Raw genomic sequence first — 23537 nt, 5'->3', positions numbered from 1 at the left:
ATACCAACTTATATAATTAATTTATTTTAGTTAGTTTTTCAGTAATTATGTCAAAATCTTAGGCTAATTTTGATTTTGTTTTAATTATCTGTACTAGATATTTTTTTAAATAATGTTTTTCTATGAATTAATCTTGTGGAAAATAATGGATTAATTATATTTTATTAATATTGAGTAAAGGGATTAAGTATATCCTCGTCCGATATTTCCTTTTTATACCCGGTAATATGAAAATGGCTTCGAGATTTCTACTAACGAAACAATGTACGGAATATGAAATAAAACTAGCAAGTACCTACCTACCTATTTAAGTAGTATATAGTATTTCTTTAAATTTTTCTAAAAACTTCAATTAATATGTATTTTTGACAATTGTTACAATATGCTATGCTGTATGCTATTTATATAATATCATATAATAGATTAATTTTATATACAGTAAAGATAAAAATATAAATAATAAATTTTACCTTTAAATTAGGAATTTGAGGAAAAGAAAGCTCTCAAACTCTCTAAGAGCTTTTTATTTCGAAAAGATATTTAATATTTCCTTAGGATGTGTATTGATTTTGTTATTAATTTGTTATAATAAAAAAAAAATACTACGCAGTTGTTATAGTAAAATATAATACGTAACAGTCGCCTGGTAGTCTTTCAAGAGGGTACGAGATCAAATAGCTACTTAGTTAAGGAATGTCTAATTACACATTTTTAATCATTTTGAGCTATTAGTAGCTAGAGATGAAGTTTACCACGTATGCATTACACGTGGGCTGTTCATTTGGCTGATCAAGGAGAAAGAAATTATTGCAAACTGCACTGTACTGCGCATACTGTACCTCAAAGTAATTTCGATTGAAATATGAAACTGTGATGATCGTGTGTACCACCACTACGTAATGTTTGCACTTTCACAGGAAAAATCTGTATTATAATCAAAAGTACGATTGTTCTATTCAGTTAATTTAACTGATATTAAAAAAAAAGCCGGCGATTCGTAGTGACCCTTTACAGTCGACTACAACAGCCGGTGGTACGCGAATGACTAAAATGAGTGAGTCACTAAGTGAACGTTGCTTCCATTGAATTCTATGGAAGTATAAGAATCGAGAACGAAATAGAATGAACAAAAAATCATGTGTGTTGCTATAACACAAAATGATTTTACCCGTAATGATTTTCTTTAAAATAGAGACAACGTCATATAGTTTCTTACAGACGCTTAGCAACATTATTTATCTATTATTTATTTACTGATTTTCGTATAAAGGAATTTTCTTAGTCAATGTGCAACAAATTTAACGAATAACATCAAATCAGTAAGTTCAAGCATAATAAATATTATATAGGACTCTGTAAGTAATTGCCAAAAACAAACCATTTTTCCCTATACTTCAAAATATTTCTAAATATTTCCAATAAGTAATCAGTTAGGTTCTTTTGAGTTTTGGCATCGTCGTTTACCTTTTACATAGCATAGTAGTTATTTTATTAATATATTTTTCTATCTAAAATCAGCTAAAAATGAATCTTAATTTTTTTATAAAACAGCTTACTAGTTATTTTTTTTAACTACTTTAGAATTTATAATAAATATTATTATTGTACTTAATGATAATGACGTCTTGAATGGCACTGGCAATTGTTTCGTTGCCTTAGTGGTTAATTAAAAATTAAAATCTGTCAACGTAATGTCAATCGACAAATTGTCGATAAAAGTCGTAAATTATTCAATAGATATTTTGATATTAAGCCATTGACAATTACTTCATTTTCCGTAAGAAGTTTTATATTTTGATATTCCATATAAATATTTTTGAAATCAAGATCGAAACAATGACAAATTTTTTATGAAAATTATTTAAAATAGTGATGTAAGTATATGTACGTTCGCGATTTCATTATTATTTATTTATTTTATTTAGACAAGAAAGTCCAATGATATTTTGCAATCTCAATGTAAGAATCAATAATTTCCTGAATGTCAGTCTTTATTGTTATTTAATATTTGTCATGTGGCAACAATCCAAATCGCATTGTGTAAAATTCATTCGCTTCAACAGTCAATGGACCAATCCCCATCACTGTCCTTCAGTTAAACATTTTAGCGGCAAAGAGTAAAACGTTCGTAAAGTGGCGCGCTTAGAAATATTTACGAAACATCATTGTGTTCATGTAAAAATTTGTGTAAATTTGAAGATTTACAATTGGATATATAAAAAAATCTATTATGATAAAGTACTTTGCAACATTGTATGAAAAACTTTAAAAAACCAAAAATATATAAATATCTCATCACTTAAGTAATTATTTGATTTTGCGAAATCGTTTGTGTTTTATTGGTTTGTTTTGTGCCTGAAAAATGAGTTTGAGCCGATTGAGGAGTGTGCTCAGGTGTGATTTGGTGAAAGTTCATCCTTCAAGTGCACTGGTTGCGAAATTGGTACCTTATGCTGGGCGGGAAGTCAGCACAAGTAGCACGCGATGTGCTGTTGCACAACAGAACACAAAACCAGATTGGAACAGAGCAGTAAGCGAGGCCGAGAAGATCGTTGGTTACCCAACCTCCTTCCTCAGCCTCCGCTGGGTACTTAGCGATGAAATAGCCAACGTTGCTTTACACTTACGAAAACTCGTTGGAAGTAATCATCCACTTTTGAAAACAGCGAAGTTAGTAAATGTTTAAAATTATTTTTAGAATAATTTTATATTTAAAAACATTATGCTTGATAACTACACTAATATTTAGTTAGCCGTATAAAGTTTTATGTTTGTATAAAAATGAATGTCTCAGTAGCCATGGAGTATCACGACTAGACTTTCTATCGCATCTTAAACTAGGTTTTGTTTCAAATAGGGTTAACTGTGTTTGGTTTTTCTTTAACATATTTTATTCTGTTATATTTCTAAAAAAAAATATTATTTTATTACTTTAATATTGAGTTTTGTTTTTAAAACTAAAATATAAATGTACAGTATTTGTAAAGTGCAAGTAAAAAACGATGATTATAAAAATATACACATATATAAAAAAGTAGGTATATTATGCAATTGTGTTATTCTGTAATATGACGATGAAAACCAACGGTTAATTGTTATAATTTTTAAAATATTATTGTAGAAAATTTTAAATCGAAGCAAAATAATACCTTTTTACTAATTAGCCTTATTTGTCGGATCACCTTTCGCCACCATTTTCCGTGCGTTGATTGTCCCAACGTACGTACTTTGTTTAACTTTGTCAAGTTTTGCTTTAATAATAATAAGTCATATTAAGACGCTAACTTTATTTTAAATTCTTTATTTAATAAATAAATGGTGCACACAAAACAGTTTTATGAAAAAAATATGACTGTACAACCTATGCATTTCCTTAATGTGACTTGGTCTAAGGTTGTTGTTTTCATTAGTGTCGCAAGGAAAAGTATATTCGCCCCAGAATGAATGACAAATACTCGGTTAGTTGAGTGGCCGAATATTGGGCCAAACTATTTGGCCTGATTAATGCGAGTTCGAAAATTGGCGCCCAAACCGTAAAAAAAAGTAGAAAAAAGATCTATTTTGGCTCAATAACCTCTCATTAACTTCTGTAATGATTTATTAAAAAAAAAACAAGAATAGTAATTCAGGTTTCAAGTAAATTAAAATATCTTATATCTTTAAAAAAAATGTTTTGGCTTGCAAATAATAATTAGTCAGTAAGTACTTTGTTAACGTTTAATTAAGTCGAGACGAAGCTTCATAATAATTAGTTTGTTTAAATTTTATTATCTAGTTCCCTATCAATTTATGATCTTTTAGAAAAAAAATTTACTTACTTATACGTTTTAATATCCATATACTATTCGTTCGACGAACATTCGCTGCAACTCAAGTTTTTAATGTTGTATAAGATTCATATAATGTTTTCATTACAATTAAATCAAATATGACATTAGAACGCAACGTTAGTGCACTAATCATATTTCATTGCATTTTTAAAATTATATATTTGCATACGAATCCAGGTATTATGCAAAAACAGAAGGTAATCAAACATACTACTTAATTATTCCTTTACCTTCATTGCGTGCTGCTATAAGCATTTAATCGACTACTTAATACTCATATTTAGACAAAACAAGAAACGTCGTATCGATATTTGAATAAATCCAGCCTTGTTTTTTAATATAAAAACGCTTCCAGTTTTTATATTAAAAAATATTTTATGATATAATAATATATGTAATCACATTTTTATTTGGCGCACATAAAGTTTTGCAACAGTTTTTATAATATATTATGAAAAATAAAACTAGACTATAATATTTCACAAAGCGTGCACAAACCGCATAAGAAGATTACTCTTAATTTTACGTAAAAGATTGCTTCAAAATATTTTTCAAATCCGTACAATAAAATAATATTTGTACGCGTTGCTGAAATAATTGTAAATTTCTATTTGCTTCAATTTTTTAGAATATCACCGACAATCATACAACAGGGTACAATTTTTCTTTTGTGCTTCAAAATATAGCGTTACATTAATTGTAAGAAGGACAATTTTTATCGTCTATTTATATATGGATCATTCATATTCATTCATATGGAATCATTTGTTCATAGGAACCTTATTTACAATGGTAAGAACAACATGCAAGCTTGGGGGCTTATTGTGCTACTTGTGTCGAAAGCAGCAGGGCACAGTCCTGAAATACCGGATATGGAACAAGACAAAGCGGCCGGTGTTCTACACAGGTATGTTAACATTACTTTTATTTTAAACAATTGTTTCGAAATTATTTTAAAAACATAAATTTCAAGAGCATTCGCTGTCACATCATATTATAATCATAAAAATTAAAAACATTTGCTATAAAATTATTAAACACTAAAAGTAAGAATATATATCGATACGTATGTCGATGAAAAAAAATAATTGTAATTAAGTGAAAAACTTTTTCAGGGATCATGTACGAAACTCTTTAATCAATTACCTTCTTAGTTTGTAGAAATAATATCCGATTTATGGTATAAGAATTTATTTCTCAAAAGAATACAATTCACTTTAAATATTTGCATTTTCCGATTTGCATATTAAGAGGTAATATAATAATAACTACTTAACAAATCATAATTGTGTGTATATTGTGCCAAAAATACTCGCAGCATATTCCTGTTGAATCGCAACTCTGATATTATTAGCGAAAAGTGAACTAGCTCTCCTTTCACCATTATAATACTTAAAGATCCACGTACTTTAATTACAAATGGCACAATTATAATATTTGATTAGAATAGATATGTGTTAAAAAACGTCTTAGAAAAAGCTTGGGAAACAAGTGTATGTAGACTGTTTTATGTAAAACAAAGTAACTTCTGTGCAGTCAACGCGCGCTCGCTGAAGTAGCTGAAATGATTCGCACATCTCATCTCGTGCATAAGGGTCTAGTGAACATGAACGTGAGGCAAGTGTTGGACGGGGAGCCGGACGACATATTATTCGGCAACAAGATCGCCTTGCTCAGCGGGGACTACCTACTGGCTAACTCATGTGCTGAACTTGCTAATCTGAGGTATGTAAACTTTTTTTAGTACACCCTTCTTCAGTTTATTATTTATTTTACTTAATCTCCGAATAAGGCTTGCGTATGTGTGGTTACTAAAGTAGAACGAGAGGTCAGATTTAAATTCATATTTCCAAACATTAGGATGAAATTCATAATACATAATCTTTGAATATTAGTATTAATTTTATTAATTGTGGTTATTACAAAACTTTGAAAAATAAATCAGCTTCCTATAGTGATCCTTGTTGAACACTTATCCGTACTAAAACTTTATATACTACAAAAATATTAAAAAACGAACTGCATAAAGCCTTAATATAATATAACCGATTCGCAAACTCAACCATTGTTCAGGTAATTACAATACATGCACGCAAACATAAAGTTATTTTCACACCTTGGGCAATAGGTAAGTCCGTTTAGATCATCATATGTGTGGGAATTCCCTGCCCAGTAAAAAGTTACTTTAAAATATACCTTGAATTCTGAATACATACATATTTAATTCAGACCTGCATCGTCTTTATTATCGTTCATTTCGTTCCGCATTCCGCAGATCATTCGATAGCCCTTCGTGCCATGAGAATTAATAAAGTATTTTTGTTTAAATTTAACATAAGAAAGCAGATGGACCTGACGGTAAGTCATCTCCGCTCATAAATATTGGCAATGTAAGAAATAGTAATCGTTTCCTGTCAAGACACCAGCCAATCTAATAAGAGCTTAGATAATGAGTCCCTTATGCTTATTATTAATTTACATTGGCTCACTCAACCTTAAATTTAAAACACAGCAATAACTTTTTCAATCCTTATATAAAATTAAAAGATCATTAGTACAGCGTATGATCAAATTTGGCATTGCATTAAACAAAAAAATAAATAAATAAATAAATAAAAAAACGTGTGTAAAATTGCAAAGACATAAATAAAAAACCTCGTTATCTAAACGTGTGCGGGATCTAAAAACACAATTACTTGAAATATTAAATTATATTTCAATATTGGTATCACGCCCCGCACCAAGACCTTTTTTTCACGCTTTAAAAACGCATTACGAGTTTCCCCCACGGGAACAGTGGGGGGTATGTGGGGCTCCGGTGTCCGAGGCGCCGAGTGCGCCCCGAACATTGGAATACCCACTATTGCGCATGTTACCGTGCAATTTGACGGACTGCCTGCCTATGTAGCCCTGCATTCTCCAGGGGGATTACCAGGGTACTGAGAACCCCTTGTCCCGACGACGCCTATTGCGGTGGAGAGAGAAGGTGCACATAGCCCCTCTTTCTTCTCCCCGGTCTTCTTCGGCGGAGCAGGTCTGCAGCGGCGTTCTCTTCCCGCTCCCGCTCCGCGGCCTCCTTCTGCGGCATCACACTTTCACAGAAGGAAACCATTTCCGACCAGCACTGTTCGCTTCCGAGCATCGCTCGGCAAGGAGATGTCTCCGCCGACAACTGCTACCAGGGAATGCCACGCGCCACACTCCGTCAGGGTAGGTCGTGGCAGGAAGGTGACACTTCCCGCCGCGCTATCTTGTGCAGGTACTTACCGGCCAAGACCTGGCCACCTGTAAATTACAGCGTGAAATCGCTGGGCATAACTGGTCAGAATGGCGCCAATTAGTGCCTATGTCTAGCAGTGGATATTTAAAGACCGATTGATACATAGGTTATTAGGCAGTTGCTCTTGCGCCAAAAGAGTTTTCCAGTATGAAGTTGCAGTGTCACATGCAAAAAGACCGAATGAATGGCAATGCATTGTACATTTTGTGAATAGCTAATACCGCTAACTATATCAATGTCCATGGGCAGAAATAACCACCAACCATCACATCGGAGGACCGGTATAAACATCTGCCTTTTAAGTATCAATAAAACCTTTCACTCGAAAAAAAATTTTTAAATACATTTGAATGTACGTTAGGTACTTGCGTATATATTAAAATATAATATATTCTATGTTCAATTTAAATTCTTCATTGTGTTTGTTCACGTATTAATATTAAATATTAATTTGCATGAATTATTTCCTGTTCACTACACTTGTCCCATCGCATTAAGCGTACAAAACGTAACAACAAGTGAAAGCTATCTGCATGACTACCTCTTCATACACATCATGTAACATCCGCGTGCTCTTCAATTTAGGAGTGTAGTCACGGATACATGTTCAATGTTTATAACGTGCTATATTGGATTGGGGTATTCCGTTCATATATTATTAATATAGTCTTGAGGTAGCCTGTGGAGCTATTTCTTAAGAACAAACTCGAAACCGCAGAATATGTCTGGAGATGGGCGGTGGTCTTTCCATAAGTAATATTTATGTGATAAAGTATTTTTATTATTCTTAGTTTAGGTGGGCTAAAAAACAAATGATTATTTATTGCTTGGATTTAAATTATGTCAGTACTTGGTATTTTATCAGTTGTTTCTTTTTAATTTGGCTCTAGAGTTTTCAAATTTCATCTGTACATGTTTGTTGTTAAATTGTAATTTAAAGTTATTCTTATTAGAAATCTCAAATATGAAAATAAAATTCAAGCGATAGTTACTATTATTATAAGTAGGTATTTACTGAATTATTTTCGAATTAAAATTTGATGAAAATAATATTTTGATTTTACCTTATTATTCTTCTTGGTGTCTCAATTTGTAAATCCTTCACGAAATAATTGTATACATTCCGAGATTATAGCAGCCATTTTATTATAAATTAATAGACGTAATTACGTTTATGAATCATAATTGTTTCATGAATACCGAACTATCAATTATTGTGGTGTGTCAATGACAGGTACTTTACACGCGAATGTAACGGATTCTGTGGAGTGTACCGGCTTGAGGTATAAGGTCAATAGGTAACAAGTTAGCGAGAGGATCATCACATTGCTTGCGATAATTGATGCGCCGTCCTCCAACTGCATTTCGGAATGAGCCTTTCCTTTGTCACATTAAAATAATGGTGGCTACAAACATCAACGATATATTGTAGCGTATTATCTGTACAGTCCTATTGCGCAGTAGTATCGAACTATTTCGTTTGCATGTTTAGTCGACGGCTGGTACCTTTTCTATTCGATAAATCGTCTGTTTTTGTCGTATCGTGTGGTTGACGGCGTCGATCTATCTCTCAGTTCATTAAGGGACTTTTTGTATGTGGACGTTTCGTGCGCAGGTCGTGACATGTCGAAAGAAGAGCGAAGTGGACTCCGTGACTAATTGGAGGATTTCATCATTTTCTGTTATCTGATGACATTTTTCACGCAAGCATCTGCGATCGAGAAGCACTGACGACCGACTCAAATATTGGTGTGGAGAACGTATACGTCCGATATAACTGTGCAAACTCAAATCGTAATATTATCGCCGCATGTAACGACCATAAGTAACGGCCTTTAAATGTTCCACTGCTCAGTAATGACCTCTCATTTAAAGGAGATGGCTAAGAGAATAACTTTCGACTAGTGTAGGTTTACCCGGGATGTTTTCCCTAACCTTAAGCGTGTGATGAATTATAAACACAAAATTGCACATGAAAAGTTAGTAGTCGCGGACAAATCTTATATTATACTCGTGTTCTACCCACTGGGCTTTCTTGGTCCTTCAATGAAATAAAATGTCTTTAAATTCTGAACCTGTATTACAATAAAAAAACGCTGGAGAAATAGAATCGGTAGTTTATAGTAAAAATGCGTAAGTGCGAACTTACTGTTACCTGAAACACGCTTCTATGTGAGTTACTAAGATAAACGAGACATTGTTTGTTAGGAATAGCTTACCCAGGCAATCCATTTAGGGTCTATAACTAAGTTTGCAGGTTGCTTGCAAAACTACGGTTGTATTACATATTGTAGTACATATACTTTGTGAAAGAGATTTTTACAATTTTATAATCTTTTTTTAATTTACTTGTTTCTTAATAACAAAAGAGGTAGATATTTGTTGTTTGTTTTCCTGTTCATTTTGTTTAGATTTCCTGTTGAGTTCGTCAAACGACTTATTTTATTCGATGATTGGTTCGTCAATCATGGATTCATCATCATTCGATTTAAATTTCTTATATTTATCTGTGTGTACGAACTAGTGTTGAGTATGAGATGTCTTTGTTGTTTTAATAAATTTATTTTTTATATTAGTGATTGTTTCAAGAATATAGTATATGTGGTATTTCTTGTAAATTTTTATAAAATTTACTAATGCTGAAGTTTTAGACTACTACAAAACTTGATTTCATCATGACTTGCTCATTTTAAATGGAAACGTGGCGTTTTTTCCTATTATGTGAATGATAATATGGCTTGGTCTTGGTAGTCGTGGTGTATCCATTCCAGTAAAATTCTACAACTGCAATTATCTTTTATATTAGGCGGTGAAGACTCATCGCTCATGCTTTCGTCTATTATTCATCATATCATAATTTTCCTCTTCTTTGTTTTTAAATGTATAAACGTTTAAAGTGAAATAACCTGTAATTCTCAGCGTTAACCTGAAAATTTCCAGCAATTTTGTTAAGGAGGATTTCGGATGTTTGACATTATTGCTCCATTGGGTCATTCATACTTAGATCGGGTTGCAAACGTGACCCGTTAATCGGACACATAATTCAACATCTAGTTCATGTAGAATTATAAACGCTAATTCAATCATGGAAAAAAGTATTAGTACTCGAATCCCTGATTTTCGGAAGAATATATCTTTCTCTCATGGACCATATGATCTCAATGTCTTATAGGGATATTGTGCACTATGCGTATTGTTGTAACGGCACTTACGCGCAGTACTAGTAGGTCTAGAGGTCAACGTTTTGTGCACACAATATATTAGGGGCCGTTTTATTTCAATACAAGATGACTCTTAGAATGATGTGTTAATAATTTGTAGATGGAACATTATGATTGTATGGTTTCATATCTGCTTACTTGATCATTTTTTTGCTAGTTTCGATATAAAGACTTAACGCAGTTCTTGAATTTTGAATATCTGTTTGTTTCTTCGTCTATCTATTTATTCGACTTTAATAAAACGTGGCGCGTTGAAGCTTTATCGCAAAATATACAGAACATTCATATGTTATACTATAACAAAAACGATGTTAAAAATTATATAATATTTTGTGTTTACGCATCTGTGTATATCTTTCTGATTTATTTTACTTACAAACATATATACTTTGTGTTGATCGGAAGAATGAGTGAGCAAATTACATAAATCACAAAAGACAAACATCTTTGATCTCATGGTTGACGGCGCTTCGATAGTATAAAGAGTGGGTTGTACTTGTTGTGATCACTTACCATCAATAGGCCCATTTACTGGCAGATCCAGACTTCATAATAATATTAAAAATCTAGGTCTACCTTCACAATATAAAAAATAGCTCAATCATATGGTTCGTAGTGAAACACGGCCATGAGAGCTTCATTTTACGACATCAGCGGTTACATTTACTATGAAGTTAGGTAATCGGTTGCTAAACGAAATATAGCAATACCGTTTAGCATTTCGAATTTCAGAAAACATTAATTAATAGATGTTTTGAATGATATATTTTTAATTGTATTCCATTAGTATAATTACTTTAACTTTTACTTTTACTTAAACTTTTTGACAAATGAAAAAAGAAATTAAAACATTTTGTTAGCTAGTTGACGGTAGTTTAAACATACTAAATTTAATTGATCAGTATTAAAAGTGTATGGAAAATTATTTAAATCTATTCGATGGGACTTCTTTAATTTTCAGTCGCAAGACTTGACCCACACATTCTATTAAATAAATACTGATCAATATATTAAGGATAGTTTTTTCAATTACATGAAATCTAAACTCGACGTTCAACTTGTTTCTTACCGGATATGCCACTGTTATTGTAAGAAAAAAATCGTCCTCTTTCACATATCACAAGTTTGGTATGGCCCAAGACCGGTCCGCAAACCAGTTACTTTCGCGTCCACGCCCGCTAAGTTAAATTTACTTAACCGAAAGAATTTTTTAATGGTCCCAGTAACCGTACTGCAGTTTGATGTAGGTTGTGCCAATTTATGATAACGGACAACATGTATGCTTCATTGTTATTGTTAATTTACAGTTTTGTTATTGTTCGTTTCAAGTTTCCAATAGTAATTGGGAACTTTTGTGTATTCATTTTATGTTTTAGCAAAGGTATTTATTTCTGCAACATATAAATTACCGACTATTATAATGATTTACACTGACAGCACTCCATATCTAATACATATACATTATTATAGCACGATGATGCAACTTTTAATTTGTGTCAAAATTAACATAAACCTCATAAAAAACGTAAAATGATTCGAAGCAGGAAGCCTCGAATTCTATCCTTTCCAAACATATAAAACTTTTCATTAAATAAAAAGAAGATATACTTAATAATCGATTTTCTCCTACAATTGTGTAATTATGAGTAGTTTCATTTGTCGCAAATTTGGTAAAATATCATTGAATGAAGACAAATTATGACAAAATTTATAGTATCATTCTTCTAAATGTATTTGTATATTGTTGATACTTAAATAAAAACTAAATAAGAATTAATATTATCTGTCGGTTAATTTAAATGGAACTAAAATTTATATTATATTTTAGTTAATTATTACTAAATAAAAATAAATAAATAAAAGTGCGAAGAAAATTTAATACCAACCACCAATTGAATACCTTTTAGAATTAAATGAGGTATCTGTGTCATATGGTGTTGGTGTTTTGATAGAACTGGTGTTGATATAAACTTGTTTTAATTTTAAATATTTTGTAGTTTGTTTTTATAATATCGTATAATACTTATTATTACGACATCTTATAACGATTTCTTTTAATCTTATGTCATATCATTCCAAATATTATTATAATAACTCGATAACTACTTTGCAAAAACCAAAGGCTCTTTTATAAACAAAGCTCAGATTATTTGTTTCTTCATCAGGTAATTATAAATTTACATTAAAATCAGTCATTCAATATTGATAATGAATTATTTGCCTAAAACCAATACACAGTTCTACCTAAAAATATATAGAAGTATAACTTTTCGTTTGATTATCTGAAAATAGTGACTGTCATAGTGACATTATTAATGTCATGCCTCGGTAGATCCTTCTTCGTACCTACTTCTGCATTGTACTCCCAGATTTCGTATTCCGGTGATTTCATTTGTGTGAAGTTAATATGATACGCTGGAAGCCATTTAACTGCTTCACGATGTAAGATATAATATGCAGACCTAAAACAAACAGCATTGTCCACTGCCAGATGTGATGACATATCTGGTGTCAAAAAATAAAATACTATTAATCTTAATAATATGCAAATTTTAATATTAAATTTAACGTAATTAATATATATACGTGACGTTAAGTCATCATTATTATTTTTGTTTATTAAAAATGTAAAGATTATTTGTTGATCAATAGGAACCAAGAGCTCGTAGAGCTGATGTCATCAGCAGTGCGAGATCTAGTAGAAGCGGAGTTCCTTGGAGATCGGGATCAACAAAATAATCCTCTGCCCTCGCGGCCTCTGCCTGAGGATCAAAGGGAAACAGCGTCAGGTAACTTTGTTGATTATTTTCAAGTGTTAAACCTTAATTGCGTTATATATATATATATATATATATATATATTTATAGAGTAGGAAAGTGGACGAGCATATGGGCCACCTGATGGTAAGTGGTCACCAAACGCCCTTAGACATTGGCATTGTAAGAAATGTCAACCATCGCTTATAGCCAATGCGCCACCAACCTTGGGAACTAAGATTTTATGTCCCTTGTGTCTGTAATTACACTGGCTCACTCACCCTTCAAACCGGAACACAACAATATCAAGTATTGCTGTTTAGCGGTAGAATATCTGATGAGTGGGTGGTACCTACCCAGACGAGCTTGCACAAAGCCCTACCACCAGTGTGTATGTATATGTATCCATTATAACACTATGAACAAATTATGCATTAATTTATATTTATTAATAAATACATAACATTATTATTGACGGAAAAACCAAACACACAATAATGTCTGACTGTCGTGGAATGGTATCCAATAAATTGATACTATTGAAACTACAAGTATAATAACGTCAGCGCCCAAGTTATTTACTGAAAGGAAAGAGTTTTGATATTCAAAGCAGTCTGATCTCGATAATTCGTAGTTGAAGACGCAGCGTCATGTGTTGACTTAAATTTAATTTGCTCAAAAGAATCTGCAAGATATCTCTAGCTTCGTACTAAATTCATGTGAACTACGCCTACCTATTTGTGTGTTTGCATTAGCGAGCACATAGGTTAACTCTGATCCTATTTACATTACAATTAATGAGTAAACTTGCTCACATCCGTCCAAGACACGAATGTGCCAAATTTTTGACATGCTCGTTTCAATATATCGCATAATATGGTTCTTTAAAAGGTTATTATAAATATTAACGTGATTTCTCTTTTTGTTTATAGCGATTGCTGAGGAAATTATTTATTGCTTAAAATGCTATTGACTTTCAAAGTTGCAAAATTTTTGATAATTTATATATTTAATCTTAGGAGTCTTATCTTGAAGTATTATTTTTTGTCGCAACGAGAAATGCTGTTTGTAATTTGATAACCAATACTCATTTTTTGATTCCTTGACATAAATTTTTTGAAACATTAGAAATTGTATTTCATTTTACACGAGTTTTATGAAATAACTTTTTACTTTTAATTTATGTCAGTGAGTTCATTCCAAGCCGTAATCAATACCAGAATAAGGTTTTCTTTATAATTATAATATAGGTACTCGTGTTACCGTGTACAATTACAGTTTCGATTACGGCGTACCTAAAGGAAGATTTATAGGACCGTTATATTGTCTTGATTATGAATAAATAAATAGAACTACGTTGTCTGTTAAAATAAAATTTAAAATCTTAATTCTTCAGTATTTTTTGAATATTATGACAAATATAAATGTAACTATATATTACACCTGTCTTCCATGACTAAAATCTAAACATATAAGCGATCACGATAAAAATATTTCTTGTAACCAAAATCGATTCATTAAATAGTTTAATAACGTACGCAATAAACACAGTTGACCGAAGGTTTTCGATAACCTTAATTTTGTTGAAATTGTATTGTGCGTCAGGAATTGTGCCAGTCGCAAGCGATGCGCGTGTGTTTTGAATCCATAATGCCATCAGATGGAGGTGGTCACTGTTGATATACATAATGTATCGGTGACGATTCTAGTTCAATATATTTAACCTGCTTCATGTGTCCGCGTTGATCTATGAACGAATTTGCAATCTGCGTCATTTGCGATATATGCTGGGCGTAAATACAATCGTGATTAATGTAAGCGTTGTGATGCATATTTTAATAGAGAAGTTATAGGGGATTTATAATTTGACAAGCCGGTTGGCGTGGTTGGTAGATACTTGCCACACCCAGGACAGACATTTGTGTGCATGAACATGTCTGTTTGTCCTGAGTTTAGATGTAATTATCTATATAAGTATTTATTTACAAAGAAAGTAGTGTAGTAATGTAATATATCAGTTGTCTGGTTTCCATAATACAAGCTCTGCTTAATTTGAGATCAGATGGCCGTGTGTGAATAATGTCCCAGGATATTATTATTATTATAATTTAAGGAGACTTAATATTTTAGAAACAATATTTTTTTTAATAAATATGCCGAATGTAAACAAACACACTTAATTTTTTTGGTTGTTTTATAATATATATTGAAATCAAATATTAATTCAATACAACAACATTATGATATCAAATTTATAAGCAAAGCAAAGTGAAAGCGATCAAGACGCACCTAGGTATAACGAATACACTTGTACTATTTGAATTGAAATTTCTTTGCAATTTTATTTATACGCATATTCGTTCGGTTAAGGTCGATAGCTTGCGAAGGTCATTAAGTGTACGTCCGTATCCGTAACAGCCTGTGAGTGTCCCACTGCTGGGCTAAAGGCCTCCTCTCCTCTTTTCGAGGAGAAGGTTTTTGGAGCTTATTCCACCACGCTGCTCCAATGCGGGTTGGTGGAATAGTAATATATTATATTTTTGTATGCAATGTCTCATAGAAACACTTATGGACACGCAAAATAATAGATGGCTCAGATCATACTATATAATTAAAATATTCTGTTCATATAACGATTTTCGGTATGTTTTATTGAGATATTTCTATTGTATCTTTAATAGTGCAGTCGTATTATTTAATTGAATGCCGATCTGACTCAAGTTTTTAAGCGGTAACCTTCAAAGAGTTGTACTGTGTCAATTAAGAACCATAAAAATATAGGATATTGTTGAAATGAGGTATATTAGATGGTAGAGGTAGGTAAATTGAAAACGTTTTGACCATTTATACAATAGGTATACAAATTACTTTTTAGTTACAGAAATACTATAATTTTACTATAGCAATCATATGAAAATTCAGTTACATATTTAGAATACATAAATAAAACATTATAATTAAAGAGTGTAAGGCTAACGTATGTAACTTATTTTTAATTAAGACCTAAAAGGACCTTTCGCTAGCGTACAAACCGGTATCTGTTAAGTGCAACGGACCTCTAAAACTGTTACAATGACCCCAATATGTCCGATAATAAAACGCTGTTTTTCAGCGACACGAAACAGACTCTTAAAAAACAGTAAGTCAAAAATACAACTTTACAGACAACGTTACCTGTGTGATCACAATTTTGTGATTTTTTCTTTGTTGTGTAGAGAAATATATACAATAATAGTGAATATGTAATGATTGGACAGTATTATACGAATTTAAATTCAAATACGAATACATAATATTTAGTATTTTATTGTTTTCCGAAAATTTATTCCAAATAATCAACCTTGAGGTATTTTCTTTACCAAATTTCAATGAAAAAGGTTATCCCTTGGTTATTTGTAGTACTTATCTTTTTATTCGATGCTACATAGCCTACTTACCAACTTGTTCTCTCTGTAATGGTAAATACATTCACCATTTCGAATACTGCAGACATTGAGACAGATCACGTACGCATTACTTAAATAAGCAACGTTATAATGTAATAATAATGACTCAGTCTGGATGATTGCAAATACACTATCGATGCAAACTTATTATATCACCAAATATATGTATATGTATTAAAGAAACTGCTACGCTATTAACCTTCTTCCCAATTGTGTTTATTAGGTCCTTACATATGAAATTAGCGTTTTGTAAGGGAGGAATATAGTCAATTTTTTTTGTAAAATATATTTATTTATCAAAGTATGCACCGTTGTTATCTATGCACTTTTGCCATCTCATAGGTAGTTCATTGATCCCTTTACTAAAAAAACCAGGAAGCGAGAATCAATAAACTCTTTAAAGGCGATTTGGACTGCCGCATCAGAGTTGAATTTTTTTCCTTGTAAGAAGTTGTCCAAATTCCGGAAAAAATGGTAATCTGTTGGAGCAAGGCCCGGGGAGTTCGGTGAATGTCGCAGACATTCCAATTGTAGCTCTTCTAACTTAGTGGTTGTTTGTTGTGAAATGTGTGGTCTTGCGTTGGCCAAGCAGCAGTGGCCTAGAGCGATTGACCAATCTCGGTTGTTTAGCAGCTAGTTCTTCCTGGTTCATGGTTTGCAGTTGCTGACAATAGATATCTGCCGTAATCGTTTGGCCAGATTTTAGAAAGCTATAGTGAACGACACCGGTGCTAGTCCACCAAACACTCACAAGTAACTTTTTCTGAGTCAATTTTCGTTTAGGGCAGAAATTAGCTGGGTCTCCAGGGTTCAGCCATTGCGACGAGCGCTTCCGATTATCGTACAGTATCCACTTTTCATCACAAGTAATGATTCGATTTAAAATCCCTTCATTATTGTGTCGGTTGAGCTAAGTAACACTCAATTCATGAGGTACCCACCGTTCAAGTTTTTTTACTTTCCCGATTTACTTCAAGTGGATTAATACAGTTTTATCACTTACTCCGAAGCCTGCAGCTATCTCTGAAAACGTTGAAACCAAAAACGTATCGTGCTTTCCTTTGCGACACCAGCGCCGTACACATCATTATTCCTTCGAGCTGTTTCTGCAGCACCGGTGCCACGGTAGAACTCGTACTCGTAAATATACCGATATTTCATGTTTTCCATTGTGCGGTAATAAGCGACGCCAAAGAAATAAATAATGAGGAAAAAACAAATGAATGACAGTTTTCAAAACTCAAATGTACCAGCTAAATAAATTTATAAATTTGAATTTGGAATTCTTAACCAAAGAGGAGATATTTCAGATCAAAGTGGTCAGTACAAAAAAACGCTACTTTCATATGTAAGGATCTAATACTTGGTTAATTAATAAATTTTAATTGACATTTCTACTTAATTAGTTTAAAAAAGCCGAGATGGCCCTGTGGTAAGAACGCGTGAATCTTAACCGATGATCGTGGGTTCAAACCCGGGCAAGCACCACTGAATTTTCATGTGCTTAATTTGTGATTATAATTCATCTCGTGCTTTACGGTGAAGGAAAACATCGTGAGGAAACCTGCATGTGTCTAATTTCACTGAAATTCTGACACATGTGAATTCTACCAACCCGCATTGGAGCAGCGTGGTGGAATAAGCTCCAAACCTTCTCCTCAAAAAGAGGAGAGGAGGCCTTTAGCCCAGCAGTGGGACATTCACAGGCTGTTACGGACTTAATTAGTTAGCGCATGATAATCCTTTACATCAAGAACCTTCTTGTAGTGTAGTTTTTGCCCGCGGCTTCAATTTTGAGGGGTTGTTACGTAGCCTATGTCCTTTTGTGTAGCTCTGATGTGTATACAAAATTTCAGATGATCGGTTGAGTAGCTAAGGCGTAAAAGCCTAAGAAATAAACTCATTATTGCATTTATAATGTAAGGATGATAATTAAATATACCAAATGCGACTAATTTTCACTTGTTATAAGACCTAATGTCTTCCTTAGTTTTTACTACCTAACTACTTACTAATACATCGTTTTGCCGTGGTATGTTATTTGATTAAGTAGATTTTAGATGCCAGACAAATTATTTTATGTTCATATAGCAAATTTTCATCAGCTTGTATGGCTAGAATATTATACAATTTTTGGGTCTCAAAGCTGCCAGTAACCGACCAGATGTTGGAATACAAGTATTAATGAATAAAATGCACTGTTTTTTCGCACATATTTCTGCTCTATTGTAACTCCTGCGTAGTTGCCTAGTCCTTGAGATTTGTCAGAGCGCGTTGCGGCGTTTGCGTTTCTCGTAGTGCTTTGACTATTTTTGTTTCAATATGGACAAATCGTTTTGTCGTTAAATAAGAAAATCGCACAAAAGACTGCGTCATTGTTTACTGCGAATTAGTTGAAAGTTAACGATTATCTGATATTTTGGAACTCACGCAGAGCATTAAAGTCATTCAAGTTCTTATGTATAAATAGTCGTTGATTATTTTTTATTATTTACAGAAATATATTAAGTTGGTTGATTAAATTTATAAAATACAACAAAATTATATATTAAATTTATCTTAGAATACCAAATTTTATATGAAAAGATGATCAAGCATGATGTACTGTTCTGGTATTAATTTCAAAAGACGGTAACAATTAAAAAAATATTAACAAATAAAATAAATTTATTTTTATAATAACAATACTTAATATTTTTATTTTATGTACGTGTGGATTTATTTTTTTCGTCGCTAACCGGGGGGGCCAGTAGCTAAGTAAAAGTCACGAGTAAAAGGTCTTATAAAAAAGACCGAATTTATAGAAGACATTAAATCGAATATCGAAGAAAATACACAAAATATAATATTAAGAACATGTGTAGAATGGGACTGCATCCTGTCGCCGCTGCCCATGGCGGGCGTGGCGGGCGTGGCGCGGCGCGAGTGGGCGGCGCGCCACGTGCTGGCGGCCGGCGCGCTGCTCGGCAAGAGCTGCTCGGCGGCGCTCAAGCTCGCCGGACACAATCCCGCTCTACAGACACAGGTACCGTCCTATAACTCGGTATTAAGTGCTTTATTTCACTAAGTGTATTTGTCCTCATTTTGATCTTAAATATATCGAGTTTCAACGTCCTTCCTATTTTTATAATATGACACTTTTGCCAAGTTCATGTTTAGTTGTTATACTAGTTCGTATATAGTATTATCACTGTGACTTGAGCTATTAGCAAGCATATTATATATATGCATACTATGTTTTTTTATAAAAATATAAAAAGTATAATATTGTAGTTAATAAAATGCTACTAAAATGAATATTACTAAAACATGGTTGAACTATTTTCAGGGCTACCTCTTCGGATGTCATTTAGCTTTAGCATGGCAGGCGTTCTTGGATCTCGAAGCGTTCACAGGACCTGAGCCAGCCAGCTTCTCTTTAGTGGGCGCTCCGCTAGCCTTCACTCTGGAGGCTCGGCCCGAGTTGTACTCCTACATAGAGGCCGGCAAGAAGAGCGTACATGATGTCGACTATCACGCGGTAAGATATGACATCCAAGTATGTAGTTCTGTCTGAAATCAAAGAATAGTAATATATTATTATTATTTAATTGTTACCACTGCAAATGTATATCTAGACCCTATAAAAAGCTTTGGGTTTTATCTATTGAAAAATTAGTGGATGGCAATTGGCATTGGCCAATGTATGTAATATTGACATCCATTGACTATGAGTAAAATAAAACAGAAAAGACGAGGTGGCCCAGTGGTAAGAACGCAGGAATTTTAATCGATGATGGTGGGTTCAAACCCGTTCAAAATCATATAATGTGTTTATAATTCACCTCGTGCTTGACGGTGAAAGAAAAAATCGTGAGGAAGCCGATATGTGTAGAATTTGCTTATATTCTTCCACATGAGTATTCCACCAACCCGCATTGGTGCAGCGTAATGAAATAAGCTCCAAAACTTCTCAGAAAAGGAGAGGAGGTCTGGGCCCAGCAGTGGTACATTCACAGGCTGGTACTTTCTCCGGCTCGAAGGACCAAAATGTAGGGCGATAGATACTAGTGTGTTCGAGACTTGTTTAACTATTGGGAAACTGAGAGAGATAAATCCTTTTAATAATAACGCTGCATTTGTGGAATAAGATATTCTAAGATACTATATTGCTGTTAAAGAGTATTTGTTCACGATATTATGTAATTGTTTGAAGGTTGTTTTGCGCGTCGCCATTTATCCGTGTTTTCTAGTGGACCGACTCAGTTTATTGTAAACGTGTGCCATAGTCCCGATCGCAGAGTCAGATGTTTGGCATTGTAATAAACATGTCTTAACATGGCTGCTCTGTAGTGTTTTTTGTCAGCAACCAATCTTAAGAACTAATCTCGAGATTGGTTGCTAGAGATGAAATTCGGCTAAGACATTATTATTATTACCTAAACTATAACAGCCCTCGCACATATCCTAATTGTATATCCGTACCCATTGCAGCTGTACGAGGCGGTGCTGTCGGGCGACGGTATCCAGCGCACTCAGCAGCTGCAGCGCGAGCACAGCGGTCGCGCGCGCGAGGTGCTCGACTGCTTCCCGTACTGCGACGCGCGCACCGCGCTCGCCAACATCATCGTCGCCATGAACCCCTAGCCCGCTCCACACACGTCCAGCGCACTCAGCGGCTGCAGCGCGAGCACAGCGGTCGACACTGCGTCTGTTATACCTGTAAAATTAAGTCATATTCTTAAGTAAACTTTAATGTATTTAGATTAAGCTAACTTTGTTTGTATTGCAGCTAAATGTAAATAAAGAAACAATGCAATAGAAATCAACAAGGGACCAAAAAAAAAAATGTTTTTCTATTATTTATGTTTATTTTGGTAACAGTTTTGTATTTAATTTATGTACATATTGTATTTAATTTATTTTAATATCGCGCGCTTTGTTACATAAATGTAGTTACAAAGAAATCTATTTGTATTAAATTGTTTGATTAGCGAAAAATTCAAATAAATTCAATTTATAATTTTTTTTATAACTGAATTTCAGATTTACAAATTATTTAACATAATTTTTTATAATAAATATTAAATAATTCTTAACGTGTATTTTTTTAAATATTATACAAGTATTAAACAAAATATTTTTATTAGGATAAATGTATTTTATTACTGTTTTATAAATGTGTAGTTAAATATCTTGGTACATCATTGTATTTTTTTATTCTATGTCTGTGCTTTTGCTCAAAAAATACAATTATACAACCAACACAAATCTTTTAATTTCTTCAAAATATTAACAACATTACAATCTAAAAATTATCTAAATTATGAAAAAAAATTATGGGTTTAAATTTTTCTTAAGCAGTCTTTTCTGCCTCGTTGGTCTAGTGGCTTGATGTAAGGTCGCAGATCCGGAGGTCCTGGGTTCAATTCCCAGGTCGGGCTAATATAAAGTTATTGGGTTATTCTATCACAAAATTCTCAGTAGCAGCCCGGAGTCTGGAAGTGTGTACACTCCCGTGCCTCGGAAAGCACGTGAAGACGTTGGTCCTGCGCCTGAACTCTTTCCGATCGTGTCGGATTGCCGTCCCATTGGATTATGAGAGTTAGGGAATAGAGAGTGCACCTGTGTTTGCGCACATACTTGTGCACTATATTATCTCCTGCGTAGTTGGCCAATCTCTTGAGATTGGACGCCGTAGCCGAAATCGGTCTGGAGGACATTATTATTATTAAGCAGTCTTAGTACTACTAGCTACTTTCTTAAATTGAATGAAGTTCGATCGAGACATGTATGATAAATAGAGTCAGCTGCATTACGTCTTTTGATTGCAAGGTTACAGTCTTCAACCCACCAGGGGGAGATGTTCGTCGTTGATATTTGAAATTTTTGATATATTTTTTATATATGTGAGTCTGCAGCTAGGCGTATAATATCAACAAACTGATCATAACATTTCAAAACATTCTCATGATTCAAAATGGGATATTTATGAATTTCATCATCAATTGAAACACGATAGAAATCTCAACTAGCTATCTAAAATATATTTTAAAAGAGGTTGTGATCTAAGAAACGAAGTATTTTTTTTTGTGATCGACATTATAATGGGATAGTGATCACTGCCATATGTACTCCAAAGAGTGTTCCAAGATAAGATTGGAGCCAAGCAAGCAGAACTAAAAGATAGTTCTACTGCACTTTTAGGATTCTGATTAGGATATACTCGCCGAGTTGGAGAACCGTCATTAATGAAACAAAAATTAGATTTATCGAACACCTCTAGTAAATACAGAAGCAAAACCATCAGTATAATGACAATCCCAAACAAAATGTGGTGAGTATTAAAATCACAAGGACAAGGTCATCAAAAATGAATAAAAGATATTTGACAGAATTAAAATATCTTTAATGATGGATTTAATGAGAGAAGGATGAGGAATATAAATAGATACAAATGAAATATTACAAAATTTTACAGCAACAATATTTAGTTGAGGGCTGTGAGGAGGAAGGGTAATTTGAGAAAATGGGAATGATCTATTAACAAAGATAGCACTACCAGCTTAGCCTTCTTGTCTATCATCTCTTAAACAAGAAAACCTGGAATACGAAATTTGTCTGTTAGTTTTAACCAAGTTTCCGAAAGGGCTGTAATAACGGGATCAAATTTATTAATTAAAAGAATAAGCCCAGATTTACCTTGAACAAGACTTGCAATTCCATTGAAGGGTTTTGATGATGTCCATTATTATTTATAAAAGAAGAGATAAAGGGGAGTTTTTGTGCAACGTTGAATAGTATTGAATTAGTATTATAATGAGTAATAAAAGAAATTAATAAAGACAAAAGAGAATCAATATTACAGGGGTCTGAGGATGGTCTAGGAAGAGCACATCCATTGCCCGAAGACGAAGTAACATTTGAAATAAATGCCTGATGGGAAACTTTATCATAACCTGGAGAAGATGAGGTCAGGGCGAGAATTTTTAAAAGTCATTTTATTATAAGATCGCGTTGAAGGT

General features: G+C 33.2%; 2 protein-coding genes across 2 annotated transcripts in view; one reads left to right on the top strand and one right to left on the bottom strand.

Annotated features, from left to right (window-relative positions):
• Positions 1 to 1058, bottom strand: part of LOC126768611 (uncharacterized) — a 43911-nt gene extending 42853 nt beyond the window's left edge. Inside the window, exon 1 of the mRNA XM_050486799.1 lies at positions 840 to 1058. The gene's annotated coding sequence lies outside the window, so the exon portion shown is untranslated. The remainder of the gene's footprint in view (positions 1 to 839) is intronic.
• Positions 1059 to 2116: 1058 nt separating this feature from the next.
• LOC126768669 (all trans-polyprenyl-diphosphate synthase PDSS2) lies at positions 2117 to 21485 on the top strand. The gene is made up of 7 exons (XM_050486912.1): positions 2117 to 2670; positions 4606 to 4737; positions 5367 to 5555; positions 12984 to 13120; positions 19398 to 19558; positions 19862 to 20053; positions 21007 to 21485. Exons 1-7 carry the CDS (start codon positions 2363 to 2365, stop codon positions 21157 to 21159), a joined length of 1272 nt encoding a protein of 423 aa, XP_050342869.1. The 5' UTR covers positions 2117 to 2362; the 3' UTR covers positions 21160 to 21485.
• Positions 21486 to 23537: the final 2052 nt, after the last annotated feature.

The sequence above is a fragment of the Nymphalis io genome, chromosome 5, assembly GCF_905147045.1.
Source record: "Nymphalis io chromosome 5, ilAglIoxx1.1, whole genome shotgun sequence".
In the NCBI taxonomy this organism is placed as follows: Eukaryota; Metazoa; Arthropoda; class Insecta; order Lepidoptera; family Nymphalidae; genus Nymphalis; species Nymphalis io.
This window is presented reverse-complemented; position numbering and strand designations above follow the sequence as displayed.